We start from the raw sequence: 22029 nt of genomic DNA on the forward strand, positions 1-22029 counted from the left end.
TCCTAAAAAGACGGGGCAAAGGTTCACATCATTTAGGTGCTGACAGTTTGAGGTGCTTGCACAATGTAGTTTCAGATGACACCGTCAGACCTAAAGTTTCCGGTTTTGACTGAATTTTTCATCCATGCCCACTTAGAAAACTGCTAAAGAATATTATAAATAAAGTAGGTTGATAAAATACATTTCTTCACTTTAAAATTTTTCCATGTGTTTTCTGTATTCAGTACAGTTGATAGCACTGTGGCCAAATTATTCAGAGTTCAGCTTTAATGCTTTAAGTTTTCAGTTCCAGAGTGCTTGCCCTCAGCTTTCTCTAGTCAGGCCGTCGGTGTCAAGCTACTGCTGCAGGCTCCTAGAAAACCTGGAAAAGTTAATAAGAGTGGGATATTGTGGGTTCTGTGGGGTTTTGGATAGAGCACGTGCTAAACAAAAATGTGATTTTTAATTAATCTAACCAGTGCTTCCAGCCATGCTTTTCTTCAGAGCATCAGGCTGTGCTTGACATATATTTTTCTCAATACTTCTTGCTAAAGTCTTTTGCCAGTTAATTCGTGTGAGGTGCACTGAGCTTTTCTACAAGAATTCAACAAAGTTCAGCTCTAGTTAACTTTTCTCCATATTCAACTGTGACTAGAAAGCATATATGAGCTGAAGCAATATGTTTAAATGCCCAGCTTTATGTTAAAAGAATGGTATTAATATTTTAACATTCTGAAGGAGAAAGCAGTTATTAATATCGCCCAAAGGCATTACTAAAATTGCTCTCTTTTTGGATTTCAAGATTACCATCTGTGTAGCATCAGTAACAGATGTTCTTTTCACCAGAAAAATGTACATGAAAGCAAGGACAGTATGCTTGTATAGACTATTGGATGTAAAGAGTGTTATGGAAGTAATGGAAGAATGGATAGCAAAGACGACAGTGTGTTTTGTTGTAAGGGGATCTGGAGAAACTATTATGCTCCTAGCTAAACCAGAAGCCTCAGTGGTGGAGGTTTTCTCAAATAGATTAATGATAAAGTGGTTCCAGTTTTATGAAAAATAAGTTTTGTCAGAATTTTGAATTTCCCATTTTTCTTGCTTTTTGTTTGTTTGGCTTTGCGCTAGTTCATACAACTCTGTCAAGGTTTAACCCCAGCCAGCAACTAAGCACCATGTAGCCGCTCGCTCACTTCGCCCCCAGTAGGATGGGGGAGAGAATCGGAAAAAAAAAAGTAAAACTCGTGGGTTGAGATAAAGACAGTTTAATAGGAAAGAAAGGAAGCAAATAATAATGATGATAATAAAATGACAATAATAATCATAAAAGAATTGAAATATACAAAACAAGTGATGCACAATGCAATTGCTCACCACTCGCTGACAAATGCCCAGTCAGTTCCAGAGCAGCGATCCCCCCAGGCCAACTCCTCCCATTTTAGATACTGGGCATAATGTCACATGGTGTGCAATACCCCTTTGGCCAGTTGGGGTCAGCTGTCCTGGCTGTGTCCCCTCCCAATTTCTTGTGCCCCTCCAGCCTTCTTGCTGGCTGGGCATGAGAAGCTGAAAAATCCCTGACTTGGCATAAACACTACTTAGCAATGACTAAAAACATCAGTGTGTTATCAACATTCTTCTCGTACTAAATCCAAAACATAACACTATACCAGCTACGAGAAAGAAAATTAACTCTATCCCAGCCGAAACCAGGACAAACGCCCATGAAATGTCCATGCTTTGTAAATTAAAAGAAAATTGTTGGGGAAAGGTCCTAAAAATGGCTGAGTATAAAACTGAAAACAGTTTTCCAAGTGTTTCATAGGTTGTTTATTCTTACAGCTCTGTGAAATCAAAGTGTATGATAATATGTAACAAATTATAGTAACTTCATTTTGTTTTGTCAGCTTTGTGCAGTGATATCTTTATCTTTGATTTGCAATTAGGGCTTCTCTTATTAAAGGCTGACATTGGCGTGCACAAGTTTTCCTGATTAATTCAAAGAATTTCATTAATGGTTTCTTTTCCCTCACTTTTCTGCATGAATCTATTAATGCAGCTAACATTTTCTAAACCTTTGTATCCCCTCCTGATGCTTTCCCAGGTTACAGAATGGCCAGTAGGAAACCAGGGTTTGTTGTATGACCGAAACTGGATGGTTGTAAACCAGAATGGAGTCTGCATGACTCAGAAGCAGGAGCCAAGATTGTGTCTTGTAAATCCCTCAATTGATCTGAAGCAAAAAATTATGGTCATTCAGGCAGAAGGTTAGTAAACAATATCCATTTCTCCCCTTCATTATTGGCGTCAAAATTCTGGGCAGAGACACCTGCATGCGTTTCGCGTCCCAGGGTTGGAGTGACTCAGGTTCATGGATTTCCTTTGTCAGAATTAAGGTGAAACAACACCAGGGGAGTTCAAACAACAATCAACATTTATTCAACCAAGCTAACCTTGACCAAGTACAAGTGAACTTATCAATATGAACCTTGCATCATGTCATTAAGCCGCTGTTTGAAAGGAGAAGGGAGGTATAGAAAAAGAAACAGAAAAAGGAACATGAAACTATGTCAGTAAACTCTACAACGCATGCTAATCATACGTAAGCCTTACTTCTTTGGGGATCGATTCAGAGAAGAAAATAAGGAGACCCCTCCCGTCGGGTCAGGAGGTTCAGAGCAGACCCCCTTGCTTTCTAGACTCCTCAGAGAGGAGCCCGGGGGCGGCTGGATCTACTCCTAGTTCTAGACTTGGTCAATGGTTTATGTTTAAAAGGATGAGGTGTAGAGACTGTGGAAAAAAGAGAGAGAGAGAAAAAGAGGTGGGGGGGAGGAGGGGGGAGAGAGAAGGAAAGGATTTCACCAGTCCTGGGTCCAGTGTTGGTCCAGCCAGTCTAGAGATTCAGTTCTGGAGGGCACACCGAAAGCTCATCCTCCCTTCTTTTATACCTAGAGGGTCCGCCCCTGTAGGTGGGGATTTGCCATCATTGAGCAAGCGCAGTGTGAGCTCAGGAATGTTCCAGAATGAGTCGATGGTCTCGACATGCGCAGTTCACATTCCCAGGATTCTCTGGGAATGGGTCAGTGGGCTTGGGCGGTCATCGGGGAGTTGCTTCTCTCTCCCTGCAGGCATGACCACTATCTGGCCTTTCCTTCAGGCACATACGTTGCACTTCTTCTCATGGTCGCTTAAGATAAGGAATTTGGGCTTTGGAGAAACGTGGTCCCACCCTCCATGGGACCCTCTTCTTCAGCCACATTTTCCTGTTCACACAACTCCAGCGCCTTTACAGAGGCCACCTTCTCCACCGAAGTTCTTTAATGAATATTTGAACCATTGGCTATAATTTGTCAGACCATCACGATGCACCCACCAAACGACTGAATGCTGTGTGTGCTTACTGACTTCAGGGACAAATTCTGCTACGAGCTGTGGGCAAGGAAAGCCCAGGCTGTAATATACAGCCCTGGGTGGTTTCGTAGCTTGTTGTTGGGATGGGCAGAGAGTAGACAGTGACTCCCTATGTGCAATCATAAAGTGGATGCTCCAGGAAAGAGTAATGAACTGACAGATGTGGAAATTTACTGACTAGTGTATCTCTCCACATCATGAAGTCCACCGGCCTGAAGGGACTGTTATTGCAGCAAAGGTAAAGAAATAGGAGGAGTCTAACATCAAACACCCTCACCAAAGACCTTCCCATTTTATAGCTCTCCTCCTCCTTCCAGCTGTGGGATTAGAGGGGTAGAGTCTTCAGTGGAAATTAGCATGGATTAAAATAAGGACCAGACATTTAGCTCAGTTAAATACTTGCACTAGCAGGCAAATATTTCATGATGTTTGGGCTTCTTAGGATTCATCAAAACCCTTTTTATTCTCTACTGAGGGGAAAAAAAAAAAAGAAAAAAAACTTATCAAAGTATTACAGAAAGCCCTTTGCTATTTGGGGGTGCAAATTATTTATTTTGCTAACAGTGCTCTTAGCACTGAACGCTGGAACAGGTTTGTATTCCACAACAGTCATTATTAATGCCAAGTTTGCATGTGTATGAATGGTGCTCATCATCTCCCTGGGGTCTAACATTTACTCAGCCTGTATGTCTTAACCATTAATAATATATGTGCCCACATTTTCAGCAGCTAGAGCAAAACAGGGGAACCTATATTCAGATTTTTCACCCTTTATTAGAAATCCATGAGTGGATCTGTAACTACAGTCTCCTTTCTGCTTGTACATTACAGTTGTCCTCTCCATCTGTCTGAGCACTCCCCATAAAATTAAGTCTGACCAGTTGATTTCTTTTGTGTGAAATAGGTTTGTCAAATGTACGTTTGGGTACTTCCACTAGTTTTGTGTGATTCTGTGTGTGTTTGTCTCAGATCCCAAACACAATCTAGTCTCCTCTTAGGGATTCCAGACTGGCTCATTGGCACAAACGCTGCTATTTTCCGCTCTTCCCTCTATAATCTTTCTTTGAAAAGGTATTGTTAATACAGTTCAGTTCTATGTGGAGCACCTTGCACGTCAAATTTTTGTAGTACAGTTGCATAGACGGCCTTCTCTCACAACTTTTAGATTACTAAGTGCTTCAGAACTAATTATTTCTAGAAATTCAGTTCCTTACCATCTCTCTTCCTTTCTGCCCGTACCTCTTGCTTGCAGACACAGCGTGAAGTCTTGTCCAAACTTTCTCCATTTATCCTTCACATTTTCAGAGGTTCAGCTCTGTTGGGCCTTCTGATTGCTTCATTCTGCTCTTCTGAGTATGTTCTTCATTTTTTTCCTTGCTAGTACCACATTGTTCAGACAAGTGCATATCCATTAGTATGTTTGCCTGTCAATAATAATACCTGCACTGACATACTTCAGGGAGTCAGGAGGAAGTTTTCTCAGACAAAAATGACAGTCAAGGCACCCATTTCTCACTGAGATTTGCAATCTCTTGCCATAGTTAGGGCCAGGGTGAAATTCACCTTTAAATCCTACATTTTACTTTGTGTCATTTTTGGAGTTTTCACTGTCATTCACCTTCCTTCCGATGAATGCGAGAACCATTTCCACCCAGAAGTGATTGACCAAGTCTATGGATCACTTTTCTGCCCCAAAGTAATCAGATCAGATCTCCAGCATGCTCTAACAGAAACACGGTTGGCATTTATTTATAACCTGCTTTGGTACACCCAGTGTGTAAGAGTAGAGTCATTTTATTCTTTGTATAATGACTCTAGATACCAATAATCCTAGCCCATAAGGTGGTCTGGGCCCTCTTTTTATAATAGTCCTGCTATTTTTCACTCTCATGGTGTTCTTGCAACCTGTGGCATTTTTTTAATGCTCGACAGTGAGATAGTAGCTCTTATTTGCTTGGGGAGACTATTCCAGAGCTTATTGCTCATAAGATAGCACAGTGATGGGAACACATAAGAACCAGCAGGGTAAGACCGAGCAGATAAATCTGTAGGAAGTTGTTACAATATTTATTCTGTTCTCTTTCCTCTTACCTGCAGTCTAAATGCATGATTTGTTTGTTGGTGTTAAATTTTTAAATTTTTCTTTTATCCTTTCACATACATGGGTCATTGTTATGTCTCCCACTTAAATCATTTCATGGCAGACAAATTTAATTTAGTAAGTTGAGTCTTTCCTTGAAAGTCCCATGTTAATCACTGTTGCTTTTGTCAGCACTCTTGCCAGCCTGTCGGTAGTTTGTTGCTAATTTAGGACCTGAAGCTGAACGCCGCATGTGTAGCTGGAGCAGCGATCAGCGTGGTGAGGAGCAGTAGACCTCTGATGAACCAGGCTGCAGCTCAAAGCCTTCAACTGGCCTGTGTCGGTGGCTAACGTTATTTCAGATTTGTAGCACTTAGCCTGCTGATTACAGCCACCTCCAGGTCTCTTCCAGCTTTGTGAGTTATTTCTCCCACTGGATGCCTCCCACGCAAACTGCCTTTCCTCAGCCACAGTAGCATGCATCTTTCCAGGATGGGTTTTGTTTCTCCAACTCCCCCTCTGCTCCCCCTGCCCTCACAGTCCCCGTGCAGAGTTGCTCTGGTCTTCTCAGTGTGATGGAGACGTATCTGATGGTGAGGAGTGGGTGAGGGAGGCGACAGTGGTGAAAAAAAGAGAGACCAAACCTTTGAGCTGCTCATTTACTGAATCCCCCCGCTCCAGTGAACGTGAAAACCCAGCAGCTCCCAGCTGACTGGGTGACAACTGCGGTCAAGCAGGCTGCCTTCCTCCCGCTCCTCTGCAAGGAGGCCGTAACCGCTCTGCTTTCTCTACCAGTTTCTCTGCTATCGTCCGCGCTTTTCTCCTTGTGAGAGCAGGCTGTGGCAATGATCTCCACCTAGAGCGCGCTTTGCTGTCTGGAGTTGTCTCTCTCCAACAGAGAGAGCCAAAGGCAACTGGGCTGCTGCATTAGGTGCCTCCGGTAAGTGCCTAAAGCCGAGTGGGGCGAATCCCACCTAGCTGAAGTATCCGGCATTTTTAAAGAACATTTTGCTGTTACGCTATTTGATTATGGTGAAGACTTTATCTGTGCCGCTTTTAAAGCATAATAAGTCTGTTCTCTCTCCCCCTCCAGGCACGTGCTTTCCTCTCCCTCTAGAACTTTTCATTAGTGGAAAATTTGTTTACGGCTATTTTATTTCAATATGGTTTAATATTCTCTCTCTTCTCTGTCCAACAAAATAAAATTGTCAGCGTGATTCAGTGTGACAGTAACTACTTTAATACCTTTCGCTGAGTCCTCCGTGTGCTGAGACGCCACTTCAGGTTCTTTCTTTAACCCCTGCGTGTTGGGTGTCTCCGTAGCCCGTCTAACAACCAGCCTTGGATGGGCAGACCCGCTGTCTGACTGACCCAGCCCTGCGATCCTGCCACCACTGTGGGTAGCAAGGACATGAGACTGGGGCTCTAGACATGGCCAAAACTGCTTGAAGGCTTAGGATCTTTCCCTGGCTTGCCTGCAAAATTAGTTGCCTTGCGTGGCAGCTGGGGAGCTCCAGGTATTCCCCTGATCCCTGAGGAACGGGGTAAGTGAGAGCAGAGGGAGAGGAAGGGCTTGTGCTTGGTCTCTCGCTGGCTGTACTTGCCTTCGGGAGAGGGAGTAAGATTTTAATTTTGAGAAACTGCATTTATTAATGTTGTCAGAATTATTTTCTTAGGCTATGTGGTTATTAACGGGCATTTCCTATTCTTTTTGACGTGAAGAGTGTAATGAACCCTTGCTATCACAGGACCCGCTTTGAGAAAATCAGTGTAACTCTAAATAAGCCCCCATGGAGAAAAACAACTTCTTGTATATCAACTGAAGCAGTTAACGGTTAGGCTCCCAGCACCTTAAAGGTGGGCAGGAGCAAGTGCCTTTATTTCTAGAAGCTGTATTACTTGAGTGGGAATCAAGGGAAATCTTCTTGTCCTGCTCCATTAAATACATGGGGGCACAGATTACACAGGGTTTGTTCCTGACCTACACAAAAGTCAGCCAAACAGAATTTGGCTGAGAATAGATTTCTGTAGAAGGCTAATTTCTGTCTTTCCATTTTAGCTAACAGTCAGCATTACTCTGGCAAGTTGGGCATTGGTTTGCCACTGCATAGAGGGAGAAATTTTGAGTCTTGTGAAGACCCTTTAAAATACTGGAGTAGAATGATGCTCGCAAAACTGAGCAAATAATTACACTTTATGGAGTTTATTGTGCCTTCAAATAGTCATGTGTTACTGCCAGTAAAAATAATGGGAATTAAGTGCATACACTGATGAAAGAATATACATGAATAGTTTATATTTCAGTCTATTGAAATAACAGACCTCTGATTTTTCTCATTGACTGAAAATAGGAACTATAAAGACAAGAATTTTTTTTTTATATTAATACTGTGAGCACATCTGTGAATTTTATTATCAAGCAAATGACCATGGAGAATGACAGCTTTTACATTTTAGTAACTGGCAATATTCTGCTTTATTTTTTTGCCTTAAGATAGAATAAAATTGTAATTAACAATGTTTAACTGACCTAAACATCACTGTAAAATGTGTACTGTTCAATAAAAATGTGATACACTTGCTGGTGTATAAAAGCAGGGCTTTTTAAAGCCCTGAGACTATCTTAAGAAATTCTGTGAGTATGCCTTGCTTAGAAAGTATTCTTAAAAGGTATAACAGCTAAGGATGCATACAGGACGAAACCTTTTGAACTCTTTCTTTTCCAGAAGGAATGATGCTAATGTTTAATTGTTTCAAAGTACAAGAGCATTACATTAGTTCTAGTCTGTAAGATGATAACATTGGCTTCTTTTTCAGGTTGTTGCAAGTGAGTTCAGTGCATTTATTACATGTTTTATTTTCCTAAGTGAACCTAGCTTTTCCCCCTCTGTCCTCACTTCTGAAGTATACTGACATCATTAACTGAAAAAGGAGTAGACGACTTTCTGTTTTGTAAACTGTGCATGGAACAGAGCCGATAGTTGGGATATAGTGAGTCTGAACTACATTTCATTACTCTTCAGAAGAGAATAAAACAATTTGATTTCACAATATCATAGAGCTGGAAGAGCTTGAGTCTTATTCGTACTAGAATAATATAAACAGGAAGTAGTGAGTGAAATCAAAATGTGCTGTTATAAAGCTGGGATATGGGAGATCAGTCTTTGCTGGTATATGTTGCAGTATAATGGAAAAGAGTTGGATTTATTGCAGCTGCACAGTAAAACCCTTTGTCATTTAAGATTATTGCTTTCAATTAACAGAAAGCAAAATAGTACAGCTTTTCTTTTCGCTTCTAGTAAACCACAGTAGCCTTTCCATCTCTTTGGCTAATTCTGTTCAAGATAAGAAAACCGTGGAAGAAGTTGTTAACATAGATCATTACCAGGGATTCCTCATCTGGGTTAAACTTAGAGACGGATGGATGGGAATAATTCTCTCATTAGTCGTTTCCATACATTTTATCTTTAAATTATCGTAGTTTTATGATACATTACATTTCTTTCCTTGAACAGCCTGTGCTTATTTTTTCTCTTCCCCCCCCCTCCACCTTTCACCTTTCATCTTTCAGATCACTCCATCCCACCACTCCAAAAAAACCCAACCCGACAGTGATTAACCTCATCTCCTGATTTGCTAGATGGGCCACAACAGTGATAAACTCATCCTTTCAACAGAAACCATGACTGAGGCAGTAATTCTGTGCCAGTTTCGTTGCCTGAGATACACAGAGAATGAAGTCACTCAAAGCTGAAATTGTATATTCCTTAATGTGGTTTGGGTACCAAGGTCATCTGCAGCCTTTGCTCTTTGCATTATCATTTGGAGCCACCTGCAGGCAGAGAATATAATTCTAGCAAAAAGAAAGAAATTTTGTCAGGTTATTTGGGACGCTGCTGTGATTGTGAACAGGTGCAAAAAGAAGAACTTTTTTCATGAGCCTATGATTCTGCATAAATGTTTTATTTAAATACGGTTTGCTCTCTGCCCATCTAGGTATGGAACCAATCTCTTTATCACTAGAAGAAAATCCTGGAAAAGAGGCTGTGATCTGTGAGAGTAAAGTCTGTTCACACAGGTGAGTGAGAGCAGAGAGGAATCAAAGCTGAAAATCACTGTAATGACACTCAGGACATGATCGCATGGACACGCAGGGGCAGAAGTCCTTAAAAAAAGAGGGGGAGGGTGGAAAACAATGAATGACTTAGTGGACCAGGAGAAGGCAGATTTAGATAGGTAATTTGGCATGCCCAGCATGTCTGGTAGAAAACAGTAAAAAATAATAAAAATGAAAAAGCGGGGGGACGGACGATACAAGAGACTGTGATGACTTGGCACTCACTTGAATAAGGGAGTTCTTTTTTTTTTACTTACTCCAAGGATGAGAAAAGGGAAGGGTGTCCCCAGTTGCTTCCAAATGCCAACCGGGGGCCTCAGCAGGACTGGAATTCAGTTCCTTCATTTGACAGTAATGGTGCTGGCAACTTTGCTGATTTCATGCTGCGCAGATTCAAAATCGCTAGAATCTGCTGAAGTTATAAACAGCTTTCCATATTTACAACCCTTTTTAATTTTGTTTTGACCACCCATGTTGATCAGTGTCCCCTTAACAATCTTGGGAAGGTTGCAGGTGAGTGTGTGAAATAACATTACCTCTAATCAAGAGACATACCACTTCAGTAAAATATAACATTATGAATAAATTAATTTCCTATCAGTGAACTTAAGTGTTTATCCATCATATTTTCTAAGTACTTCCCAGTCTCATTAAGTTTTCTGAGTGGCAGTGTATCAAGTACCTTCCTAAAGTACATTTGCATTATCTACTACGTTTCTTTTCACCAAGTCTCTTGGTAAGTCCAACTAAAAGAGCCAGTTACAGATTTATGTCTTCTTTTAACCAAGGTATACTAATTCTTTGTAACCAGCTACATTTGCTTCTCTGAGGGTAACACATAAACAAACCAGCAGAAGACGTGGCCATTTTCCCCATGGAGCCGTACAGGAAATCATCTTCTCCTTCTTTTCTACTAGCTATTCAGATGATAAAGAGGATCTTTTCCTCAGAAGTGTATTTTCCTCAGGTAGTGGAATTCACCCAAGAGTCATTTGTTTTATCCATCTGTCCCACTTCCCTCAGTGTTGACTCATCCTTAGCCTCCCCATGGTTAGCCCATCTATTACAGGCTGTAAAATAGCCTAGGTTGTCTTTCTCTCTGTGTGCATATAATTTGCTGCCATACTATTTATTGTAGCTTGTCTTTCATGTCACTGACTGTGTCATTTTTAATGTATGAAATAGGAAATTTTCATGGGAAACTGCTTAGTTTCCCATGAAGAAGGACAGAATGACAAAGAAAGGGGAGATACAAGACAAATTGCATGGAGTGGACTGTGATTAGCAAATAAACAAGGCAGAAAGTAAGGCAGAATGAGTGGACAACATTAATGAGGCTCTGAAACTGCTCAGGGATCCAACAGCACTACATGCCAGGTTCCCGTGTTTCAGCAGGGGAGCCTGCAGGGCAAAAAAATGAGAAATAGGAGCAAAACAGTGCTTTGCAGTAGGACAGGAGGTGATTTGTGGTCTGGGGTCTTTTCTGCAGTGTCTGAGGTGAGCAGTGGGACCAAAAGTCCTTGTTAAAAGGCCTTTATTCAGAAGAAACCCCTACTGAAGGCATTTTCCGCTTATTGATTCTGCTCTATGATGCTGTGATTTCATCCCGTTCTGTTGGCCTAGGTGGTTATTCTGAATTTACACTGAGACAGCTGAGAAAAGCACACGATGTACAATGTGCAAGCAGTCACATGAGGAAGTTTAATTTTACAGCATCCATGAAAGTTTAATGAGCCCAAGTTTTCCTTGTGGAACAATTCATCAGTGTTAGCCTTCATCTCAGCAGGGGTTGTCCATCAGCATGTGCTGCTCACGTCGGAGGGACATGGCTTTCTAGTATAATATCTAACAGCGGACAGACGCAAGGAGAAGCTAGTGGTGTTAAGGTTATTGATGTTGTAGAAGACCCTAAATGCTCAAGGTTAGTGTGCTGCTGAAATAGGCAGGGACACAGCCTCCTCTTTGACAGGCCACAATATCAAAGAGATCAAGAGAAGGATATCAGTGGTAGAAGAAGACAAAGGTGTAGCTAAAACCAAGGTGAACTGAGCCTGTTGTGCGTAAATCTATGTATTATATCCCTTGGGATCAATATTCAGACTTCAGCTGTCCTTGTTTCTTGTTCTATAAATTACCTAGCTAGAGGGACCAGCTGTAACGCACTGAAGCTAAAAGACATAATAGGAAGATGAGTGAGGGACTCAAGGCAAACAGCGAGTGAACCTGAGAGAACCAGGCCCTCCTTTATAAATTGCCTGACATGTGCCAAATGAAATGTAATGCTGACAGATGTAAAGTAATACTCCACAAAAATAAACACAAGCAGAAAATGAGTAGAATTGAGCTACAACAGAAGGACTTTGAAACAGACCTTGAAGAGATGATGGTACTTGCTCGGAAAATGGTCTGATGATAAGGAAAAGCAATTTGAAAACACGGGAGTCTTGGAATACAAAAACTACACCGTGACATTTGATGAAATACTAAGAATGCTGCCTGTCTCTAACTCAGCCGCTGTGACTCAAAATAGTAAGCAAATAAAAAAGTGGACAAAATTTGGTGCTGATTTATGCAGTATTAAGTCCCAGCAGGCTACTGGAGACAGTTGGCTCCGGAGAGAATTTAAATACCCCTAGCACCTCTGTTTGGGTGGGAAAAAATATTGGGGGAACTTGTATCACCCGTACTGTTACCATGGAAGATTCATGCCTTCTCGTTAGCAGCCTTCTCCCTAACGCAGTGACCAGCAAGGACATGAGAACCACTCAGCTCAGACTGTGAAATCTCATGCGGAGACTCGCCTTTTGGCATCTTGCCACAGTGCCTGCATCTCGTAGTACCAGAGATTCATTTCGTTTCTAGGACATCACTGGCTAGATGTTGGCATCTGTCCAGTCTCAGAATGGGGAGAGGGATGCAGAGCTGTACCACAATCAAAATTCAGAACAAGCGCTGAAGAGCTGCCTAATCCCTGCAGGATTATAAAATCCCTTTGATTTCACTTGTCCTGGCTTTCTACCTGTGTAACTCAGTTGAACCTACGAAGCATTTCGTGAAGCCAAGCTACTTCCTCTGTCAGTCCTAGGGCTAAGCATCATTTGCATCATCTTTTGCTGTGAGGAGCTGTTTTGTTGTTTCACAGAGCAAATGATTTCCATGCAGATCAGCTTCTTTGGCTGGGTAGGACAACAAGGTGAGCCTAGGACCACTGCTACTTCACTTTCCCGGCTACAAGAATCCTGCCTAGATGGGCATGAGAATTTGCGTTCCTCTTACCTGTTTATGCCATTTTAAAGTTAGGTGTCAGTCAAATCTCCTTTTGTAGTCAATAGAGTTAAACACTGCCAGAGAGTCATCCCATCCTGAGGTCTAATATGGATGGGAACTATTTACCTCTTTCCGTTATCTGTGAGGGGAACCCAGACAACAAACTTAAACCAGATGCCTACTTTTTAAAAGCTTGACGTTAAGATTACTCAGAGCTGAGGAATCAAATGGCAAATACAGGATCACTTCCCGGTGGTCCGATCTGTGCCCCTCCTGAACTGAGAGAGGTGATCTCAAAAGCCTTTAGGAGAGATTACACCCAGGTAAAGAAGGCAAATCTATTGCCAGCCTTGCATAACTCACTAGACAATTTACTAGCACTGGAAATCATCTTTAGATAGAGAGATATTTGGGCTCTGCTAGTGGACCCATGTTTTAATGTGGAATGTCTGCTATAACAGGAATTAAATTATGGAATTAACATCATTGTACCTGGTGGGATCATTAAAAATTACATACAGTGGGGCAATCTTAAATTCAACTCAGATTAAGCCTCTTTGTTTTAGTAAAAAGCACAGACCAGAAAGTAACTTTTTCATAATACTGTATTGCAATATTATAATATGGGCTACCAGTTACTGTACTTCAGAGTCACTGTCTTGAGCATTATGATTATTTAGTCCTTTATTCCACAGTAATTTTCTGTATAAAACTAAATTAGATCTCGTGAATGTTAACTTCAAGAGTAACAGAGTGAAGTGGAGGAAATGGGGAGACAAAATTATGCAGAACTTTGCATCAGACAATACAGATTCTGTATTTTGTATTGAAAGAAGCAGAATAAACATCTTGGTAATTTGTCTTCAGTTTTGCAAATTAATGTTTGGGCAATCAAATTTTGTTAACTCCCTCTTTTCTTGTAATAGGGTAAAAACATATGACTGTGGAGAAAGAATTGCTGGCTGGTTCTCCATGTTTCTTGGTCGTCCATGTCGCTTGATAAGACAAAGTTCAGACATGAAAAAGTCGCATCAGAAAAATGTCAAAGGTATGTTCTCATTCTTAAAAATATTTGTGATTCTTCACTTAGTAAACATCAGGCTCATGGACTTCATGCTGAGTATAAAACTACCCTCATAAAGGGTGAAAGAGTCATCCAATATTGATCTAATAGGTTTCAAAGAGTACAGATATACCCAAACTGTGTTTGTGCTGCCCTTCTACTTCTTACAGTTAGTGAAAATGTACAGATACACCAGTCTGGGGGGTGGGGGTGTCATCATCACCATGATTTTGTCTGGAAACTCAATGATCATTTTGAAAACTGATCATGAAATATCTAGAAACAAAGTATTTATTCTTAGACTAAATTTCATTATAAAAGGGATCAAATTGAAAGAGCATCGAAAATCCATAGATACTGCTCTTGTAAATTGTTTCACAATTTTGGTAAAATCTCAGCTCTGTCTCGGTTTCTAAATGCATTACATCATTATCATTTACAGGTTTGAGGGGATTCTTGGAATCTTTCCTTAGTGCCTGGAGCCAAATGAATAATTTTTTAATGAGAATGAATAAGAGGTCAAAGGAAAGATGAGGTGAAATTACTAGTATAATCTTCCTGATTTTTAACGATCACTTTAGAATGTTGGATTGATTTTTTTAGGTCTAGCATCTGCTGCAAACATCTCACTCTCTCTTGTGAATGAAGCACAATACCTCCTGATAAATGTAGCAAGCATTCTGCAGCTGAAAGAACATATTTCTGCAAGGTAAGATCCTTCTGTCTCCAAATGTCTCTCAGCGGTCTTGGATTCCAGAATCTTGCCATAAGATGCCAATATAACTGTTTTATCTGTAAATTTAGAGATAGTTACTTTTCAATGTTCAACAAATATATGGGTACTAAACTGCTATAATTACTCATTCCTGTATGACTTCTGAGAATTTGGATTAAAAGCTTGAACATAATCTGTCTGCCAGTCATCTTTAGGAAAACTTAAACAAAATTCTTGTCAAATGATTTGGTGGCAGGAGATTATTGGGAGCCAGCCAACTTCTATTTGTGGGAAGAACAAGGATAATTAGGTTTTTTTCAACATAAATAATCTGGCAGGTGAAAATACAAAATCTTGCTACTCGCTGAACTATTTCTTTCCTATGGGAAGGATTAAGATTTAGAGCAAACATTCACAACAGAAATATTTTAAAACTACTTGCAGGACTGGATTAATTTCATTTCTTAATTGAATTTGGCTTTACTTGTACAAAAGTGGGAGATAGAAGCAGCAAATGAAACATTGAGCTAGCCCAGAGTTCAAAGATAAGGAACACATTACCAACTAAATTTTCGTATACTGACAATAGAAAGTTGTTGTTTCTTGAATATAACTAGGACAGGCTCAAATTCCACAGAAAATCTGCCCTCAAGGCCTCCATCATAGCTGTGCATCCCACAGCCCCGGCATTTGTCTCTGAGCCCCCTTTTGCTGTCTCACCAAACTTCCCAGGCTCTGCTTGGAGTCATCTTCTCTCCTGTTAGTCACCCACCAAACATGCCCCCTGCACTGAAATTCCTGTTTTGAGTAGAGGAGGGAGAGAGAGAAAGGGAGAGAGATATGTAGGAGGATACGTATATAGCTTCAGGATTTAAAACCACTGACTGAATGAAGCATCACTACAGACCACTGGAGCTTGCATCGCCTGAGGGTTTCTTTCTTTAGGAGAAGACAGTTGGGCAATCTTAGGATATCATGGCAGGGCTCCTCTGCGAAAAATGCGTGGGAAAGGTTTGTATCAGTCCATCTCTCAGCCATTTTGACTACACTTTCTCAGTGATAGTTAATGCCTTCTTTTGAGGCTTGACTGGCTGGGTTACATCTCCTTGGGAGAACAACACTTGCAGGCATCCCTTACTCAGACTGGGCTTGTTCCATGGTGAGACTCAGTGAGGAACCTTCCAGACATGGGATCTGAGTGCAAAGAAGAAGAGTAAGACTCCAGAGGGAGCAGCAAGTGAGGCTGAGGGAGGACAGGGAACTTTGGTAAAACATGCAATGTCAGATGTTCCACTGATTTTACACCTAATATCTTCCAGTACTACTAGGCTTGTAATCATCTTTTCTTCAAAGGAAACTCCAGATGTGACTGGAGCTGCCATGGTGCCTGAGAAGCATCTTGCTTCCCACTCTGTAGCACAAGTTGGAAAACTCCTCCCTATTTTGCCATGCAGTGCTTTCTCAGGGTGCTCGGGAAAGGAATTCAGCATAGATATACAGCATCCTCATTCTGCACTGGTACTAAACCATGGTGTGTGAACTTTCCAAATACTGAACTGCACAATGTACTTTCAAGAATCTGCACATATGGGCCTTTATTAAATGTTTTTCTTTTTTAGAAAGTATTACTTAGCTTCTTGGCATGTGGGTTTGTTTTTGTTTAATGGAAACCTGCTAAGATTTATAAAACAATTTCAATCTTCAATTGAGTTTTAATAATTTCTCTTTGTTTGTACCTTCTGTAAGTAAAAATTAATCTTCCAGTTTGCACTTGGCTCTTGGGAGGTGATCTAAAACAGAATCAGCAATTTAACTAAAAATCAGAATGTAGCGTACTGTTGGAGAGCTACATGTACATGGAGACATCTGTCTCTCTGGTGTTGCCATTACAGGTTACCTCCATTAAAGTCCCCATGGCCTGGCCTTGTGCTCAAATGTTCTTGTTAGAAATACACCCCTGAAGATGCAAATATTCATTTTCAAGTTTGTCTGTTAAATAAATGCGTTCTGCATTGCAGGTCCCACTATCATGAAGAGTCCAAAGTACCTAGCCCGGCTTTGGCAAATTACACGGATTTTCACAACAGATCCTTGTTGAGATTTGCAGGGCGAAGGTGCCTGTCACTCCATCCAGCCAAAGCATGTTTTGAGGGAGGGGAAATAATGGGAATTGACTCAGATACATGCTGCCAAGTAATTGGAAGCAGTTCTGAGGACTGGGGATAGGTGCAAGAGAGGTGAGGTATTTTGGAGGTGAGCCTGAGCAGGTTGAAGGCAGAGACTAGGAGTAGGGGCATTGCAGTCTTTGAGGATCAGCAGCAAGGGATAAAATAGTAGAAACTCAAATTAGTTTTCAGCAGCTGGCTCGGAACGCCGCAGGCCCAGCTCTGAGGTTACCGGGGCTTTTGACGTCCCGCTGGTACCGGCTGCGCTGGCAGTCACTTACGTGTCACAAAATGCGTTCAAAACTAGAGGCCACGCAGCACCCAAGCTCCAAGAGCCCACAGCAAAGCTAGGAAGAACAACAGCATAAATGAACCTGTTCATGACTAACTGCTATTTTTCTCCTTGTCTGAGAGCAGTCAAGTGAAACTTTGAGCATCAGCATAGTCTACACCTTCTGTTGGCTCCTATCTCCCGCAATCGTTACGGGTTGTGTCTCAGCCATGGGATTGCTTGGGGGATCTCGAGGGAAAACCTGGAGCCTTTCAGCTTCCCAGCCCACTTTCTACCCCCCAGGCTGCTGGAGCCCTTGTGAACAGCCAGGGCTTGGTGGAGCTGGGCTTGTGTGGTTTGACTGAAAATCTGCCCAGGCAGTTTATCCTTATGCGCATTTGTCTGCTAAAGAAGATCATCCAGACTGTTTTAAATAAAATCAAGCTCTTTTTTTCATCTAACAGGCCTCTTCTGCCCAGACTGCTTGATGTGAACAGTTTTCCCTGTACTTTGATTTTGCATGTTTTTCTTCATTTTAATTAAAACACATTTTAAACTGTATGTCCTTACTTTTTTAAAAATATTTTTTTTCCAGGACAGAAACTTCTCTCTTCACTACTTACCCAGGTTTCTGCCTTTGCTGTAGGGTGTCATATCCCAAAGTTGTCAGACCACAACTGATGGATTATCAAAAATTGTTCATGTCTGTAATGGCTAATGCAAAAAAAAAAAATGCTCTTCCCCGCTAACAATGGCAGTGAGACAGCTCTCTTGCAAATTTTAGGGCTGTCTTTTTTTCTCATATTGGTCAGGTTCTCCTTTAGAAGAGTGAAGGATGACAATTCAAAAGTGCAGCCAGATTTCTGATATTTGTATGCAGTTTGCTGCTCTGCCTGCCTTATATATGTTCTCCGCACTGACACAAATCTACACTCTGGCAGTTCAAATGCTTGTAAAGAGGTGGAGACATCGCCACACAGAGATTAATTTTTTTCAAAACACCTATCATTTGGTGCAATCTGCTGCATCCCGAAGGCAAATAATAATAATACGAGGAATACATTCTCTCATAAAATGCCTTTACTGGCCTTTTTCACCTTCAGCATGAGCTGTTTTTCTCCCTTTTGCCATTGCAGCATCTGCAGAATAAGTTTCTATTTGCCTTCTTTGTAGAAGCATGTAATGAGCCAAATGATTGCTAACTCAAAAGATCTTTTCATTTGTTACCATTAGCCTAACATATGATACCTAATAAGGAATTTTCTCATATGCATTGTTCACAATCACCTGTCGACGTGCTTTCGTACCTACAGTTCCAGGTTACACCTCTGAAGAAACAACCTGGAGGATTACAAATTGTAGTTAAATACCTTGTTCCATTTTCATAGCCTTTGTAATAAAACTTGGCCCAGGTTATTCTGGAGGAACGTTTGCTGAATCATATTAGCCACTAGATTCTTACAGCACAAACATATAGTGCAGAACTAGTTCATAAACCTTATTTTTCTTTTTCTCTGTCAACTCTGTGAGACAGATTGGAAGAGCCATTGGAAATAGAGGAATTAATCCGACGTTTCCGTGCCAACATTGTCATCAGTGCACCAGAGTCCTTTGAAGAAGAAGAGTGGGCTGAGATTTCAATAGGTGCTCTGCGATTCCAGGTGCGAACTCATCTCTCTTGTCCTAGTCCCAGTCTATCACAGACTGTTTTGACCCCTGGAGACAGGGCAATTTTTGCAAGACTTTGACTGGAACATGGGCGACACAGTTTGTGCAGATGAAATTTATGAAGTGTGTAAAAAAAAAAAAAAAAAAAAACCAAAAAACCACCATGCTGTGACCTGTGGCAAACATGCTTCAATATAATTGAGAGGTTTTGACATATTTCTCCACACCCTTTTTTAAAATTTCATAATTCACAACATTTCCCACCTCTATCCAACTGAGCAGAATAATAATCACTGTTTTGAGGCAGAGTTTACAGCAAATATTTAGCCAGCATGTCACGAGAGAATGGTTGCTGTTAAGCATAATAGTCCAAATGTAACCTTGCTTGATTGCTGCACATCAAGCAACTGATTGCCAAAAGACTGGACAGGAATACAAGTGAACAATCACTGTCTATTGCCCTCTGTTGTATACATTTTGTCCTAATCTCCATTCAAGACTTGTTTCTAAGTCTAGCCTGGTAGGGTTTTTTCATATGTTATGCTTCGTATCATATGTAACAACATAATCTGCTTTGTACTGTAAGGAAAATGCTGAAGAGTCAGACTTTGTTGGCAAATGCGTTTCTTGAGAAAAACTTCAACAAAGGATCCATAAAGAAGCTACACTTGAAACCTAAGGGAATGATGCACACATGTATTACATGTTCTCTTGGATTTGTCTGGTTCTTAGTTATGAAATATGTATTTGAAAATGCATTGCCTAGGATGTGAAAGTGGATTATTCACTGTTTTCTTAGGGATCATAATGAAGGTGTGAATAACAGAAGTGCTAAGGTAAAATCTAGCAGCTGTGATAGTCATCACTCCTATTTCTTTCTGGTCAGCATACTGTAAGAAATGGAAAGGCCATTTTTTCAGTAAGGGTGGAAAATATGGCTTATCTGCTCTCTTCTTAGGTGTACTTTGATCAGTAAGCTGTAATATGAGTTACAGAAAACTGAGGAAAAATTTCTTTAGGTAGGAGATGAGGAATACAAAGGACAAAATCCTTGGTTTGTAGCTTGTTGGAGGCTGGAGTTGCGCTAGGGAACTCAGCCCAGGATCCTGTTGTGGAAGATACTGTAAAACTACAAAATAAAAAGGTATTCCTGTTTCTGGCATTGAAATACTTTAGGATTGCAAGCTGAAAATAGCAAGGCTTATGCAACTTGCATTGTCTTTTCCAGTCTCTGCTAGGTCCTTATTCAAATACTGATGTAGTAACAGTAGAAATTATATTAATGGTGCTTGATGCCAGGAAAATGGTAGAAGCAGCTGTTGAACAAAGCAAAGCAGGGAAAAATGTTTCTTTCTCTGTCTTGTTTTCTTGTTCTTTCAATAAAATATTAAAGCTGTGGAAAATCATTTTCTGAAAAAAAGCTGAGCTAAATGTATAGGTTTGATGATTACACTGAAGAGTTGTACAAGCAGTTCTAAGTGTATCTAGAAAAAAAATGAAATAATACTTCAGCTCAGCATATAAAAATGTTTGCAGTGTAAGGTTTAATTATTTGCCCTATTTGAAATTTATGACACATTTTACAAAAGTAGAATGTATATATTGGGATACTGTAAGAACAGTTAGTTTCTATAACGTACAGCTTTGCTACAGTTAGGGGTGCAATATTAAGTAAAATGGCAATATGTCTTCCTTCTTCATTTTAATGTTTTAAGAAGAAATTTGTTCCAAGGGTTTTTTTCCCTAAAAAGACACCGTAGTTCAAAAAAGAATTGACTTTAAGATCCATGCGCTGTATTACATATGATGTCAGACTAGAGGATCTCTTTATTCCTTCTGATTATGTAAACTTGTGAAAAGTCACATTTTGCATTCTGATTATCTACAAGTGCCATGCATATAAGAAAGATATTGTGCATTTCAGCTGCACTGAAACAATATAAAACAAACCCAAGAAAATCCTCCTTGGGTTAAATCCTGAGGAGCTGGCTTAATTTTGTATTCAGTTCTCTTTTGGGCATGTAGCCCTGCCAGCCCGTAGATGAAGTGAAGCCATCAGGAAATACAAATATGTAAATGTTCAGTATTTCTCAGATTCTGTCTCTGGGAAAGTTTTCCTTAAAAAAAGAAAACAAAAGAAAAAAGCAAATTCAAAATTCAGTGAGACCTTTGCAAGTAAACCCTTTGAAAATGTTCCTACTACGTTAGGCAAACAGGCCTGGCCTCTTACGTAATGAAAGCATAAAAAAAACACAGGAAAGATATGTGAAAGATATGTGTTTAAGTTATTATGATGGTCAGAAGCTTGTACTGTTCTGTGTTTTTAATTTAATTTTAATTTAAATTAAAATTAATAATTTAACTAAAATTGCAGGTTGTGGGGCCGTGTAGCAGATGTCAAATAATCTGCATTGATCAACAGTCTGGGGAACGAAACAAAGAATTTCTGCAGTCGCTGTCAGCTGCCAGAGGTAGAAAGGTCAGTATAGTACTCCAAAACAGCTGTATGTGTAGATGTATATATAAGATGTAGAGTCTTTGTTGCATGCATAGTGAAATACCTGCTGAAAGAATATTCACAATTAAGTTGTTATGCTAATTGTCACCATTTGTTTTTTCAGTAAAAAGAGGATGCACTTACAACCCAGACATGACATGGTTTATTTCCATAAAATGCTCAACACATTTTTTATTTAGAAATTGACTATTAATATGCATTATTTTTTACTGTGCTTGCTTTTATTCAGTATGTACTGCTTTACAGTGTGTTTATTTTGGTCTTGAAAAACACGAGCTGATGCACTGATGTCATTCAAGGAGAGAAATCTGCAGGAAAATCAGAAAGTGTTTGAAATGATACAGTTAGCTCGTAAGACTAAACTTTATTCTTACTGTGACAAACTACTTAGCAGGAAAAACAGAGCAGATGTGAATATAATCAAAGCAGAGTAATTGATTAAGAAAGTGACTGAAGAATAAGTGTGAAATACATTTGGAGTCCTTCTGCTTCCTAAGGTTGCATTGCTTCTTGGAATCGAGTGTGCTCAGGTGATGGCTAGACAGTTCGGCATCCCAAAAGCTTCACAGATCTCCTTATAAGTATTTATTTAGCTGAAAATCCTTACTCTAAATTCGTTGCTTCCTGTTTGTTAAGCTTGTGTTGTAAAAGTTCGTTAGCCAGTCAGGGCTCAGAAGCCTCGCCAATACCAGCCGAACACCAGAGATTGGGCGCAGCACAGGGGCAGAGCGATAACAAATAGGTTGAACATCATTCACCCAAACAATGCACAAAC

General features: G+C 40.4%; 1 protein-coding gene across 3 annotated transcripts in view; it reads left to right on the forward strand.

Moving 5' to 3' along the window:
• MOCOS (molybdenum cofactor sulfurase) overlaps positions 1-22029 on the forward strand; it is a 351791-nt gene that overhangs the window by 319552 nt on the left and 10210 nt on the right. For all 3 annotated transcript variants that reach the window (XM_030012223.1, XM_030012222.2, XM_030012225.2), the window contains 6 exons: positions 2084-2246; positions 9467-9548; positions 13781-13902; positions 14521-14626; positions 18603-18729; positions 21111-21215. In XM_030012223.1, the coding sequence (XP_029868083.1) occupies positions 2084-2246; positions 9467-9548; positions 13781-13902; positions 14521-14626; positions 18603-18729; positions 21111-21215 (705 nt within the window). The remainder of the gene's footprint in view (positions 1-2083; positions 2247-9466; positions 9549-13780; positions 13903-14520; positions 14627-18602; positions 18730-21110; positions 21216-22029) is intronic.

The sequence above is a fragment of the Aquila chrysaetos genome, chromosome 4, assembly GCF_900496995.4.
Source record: "Aquila chrysaetos chrysaetos chromosome 4, bAquChr1.4, whole genome shotgun sequence".
Lineage (NCBI taxonomy): Eukaryota > Metazoa > Chordata > Aves > Accipitriformes > Accipitridae > Aquila > Aquila chrysaetos.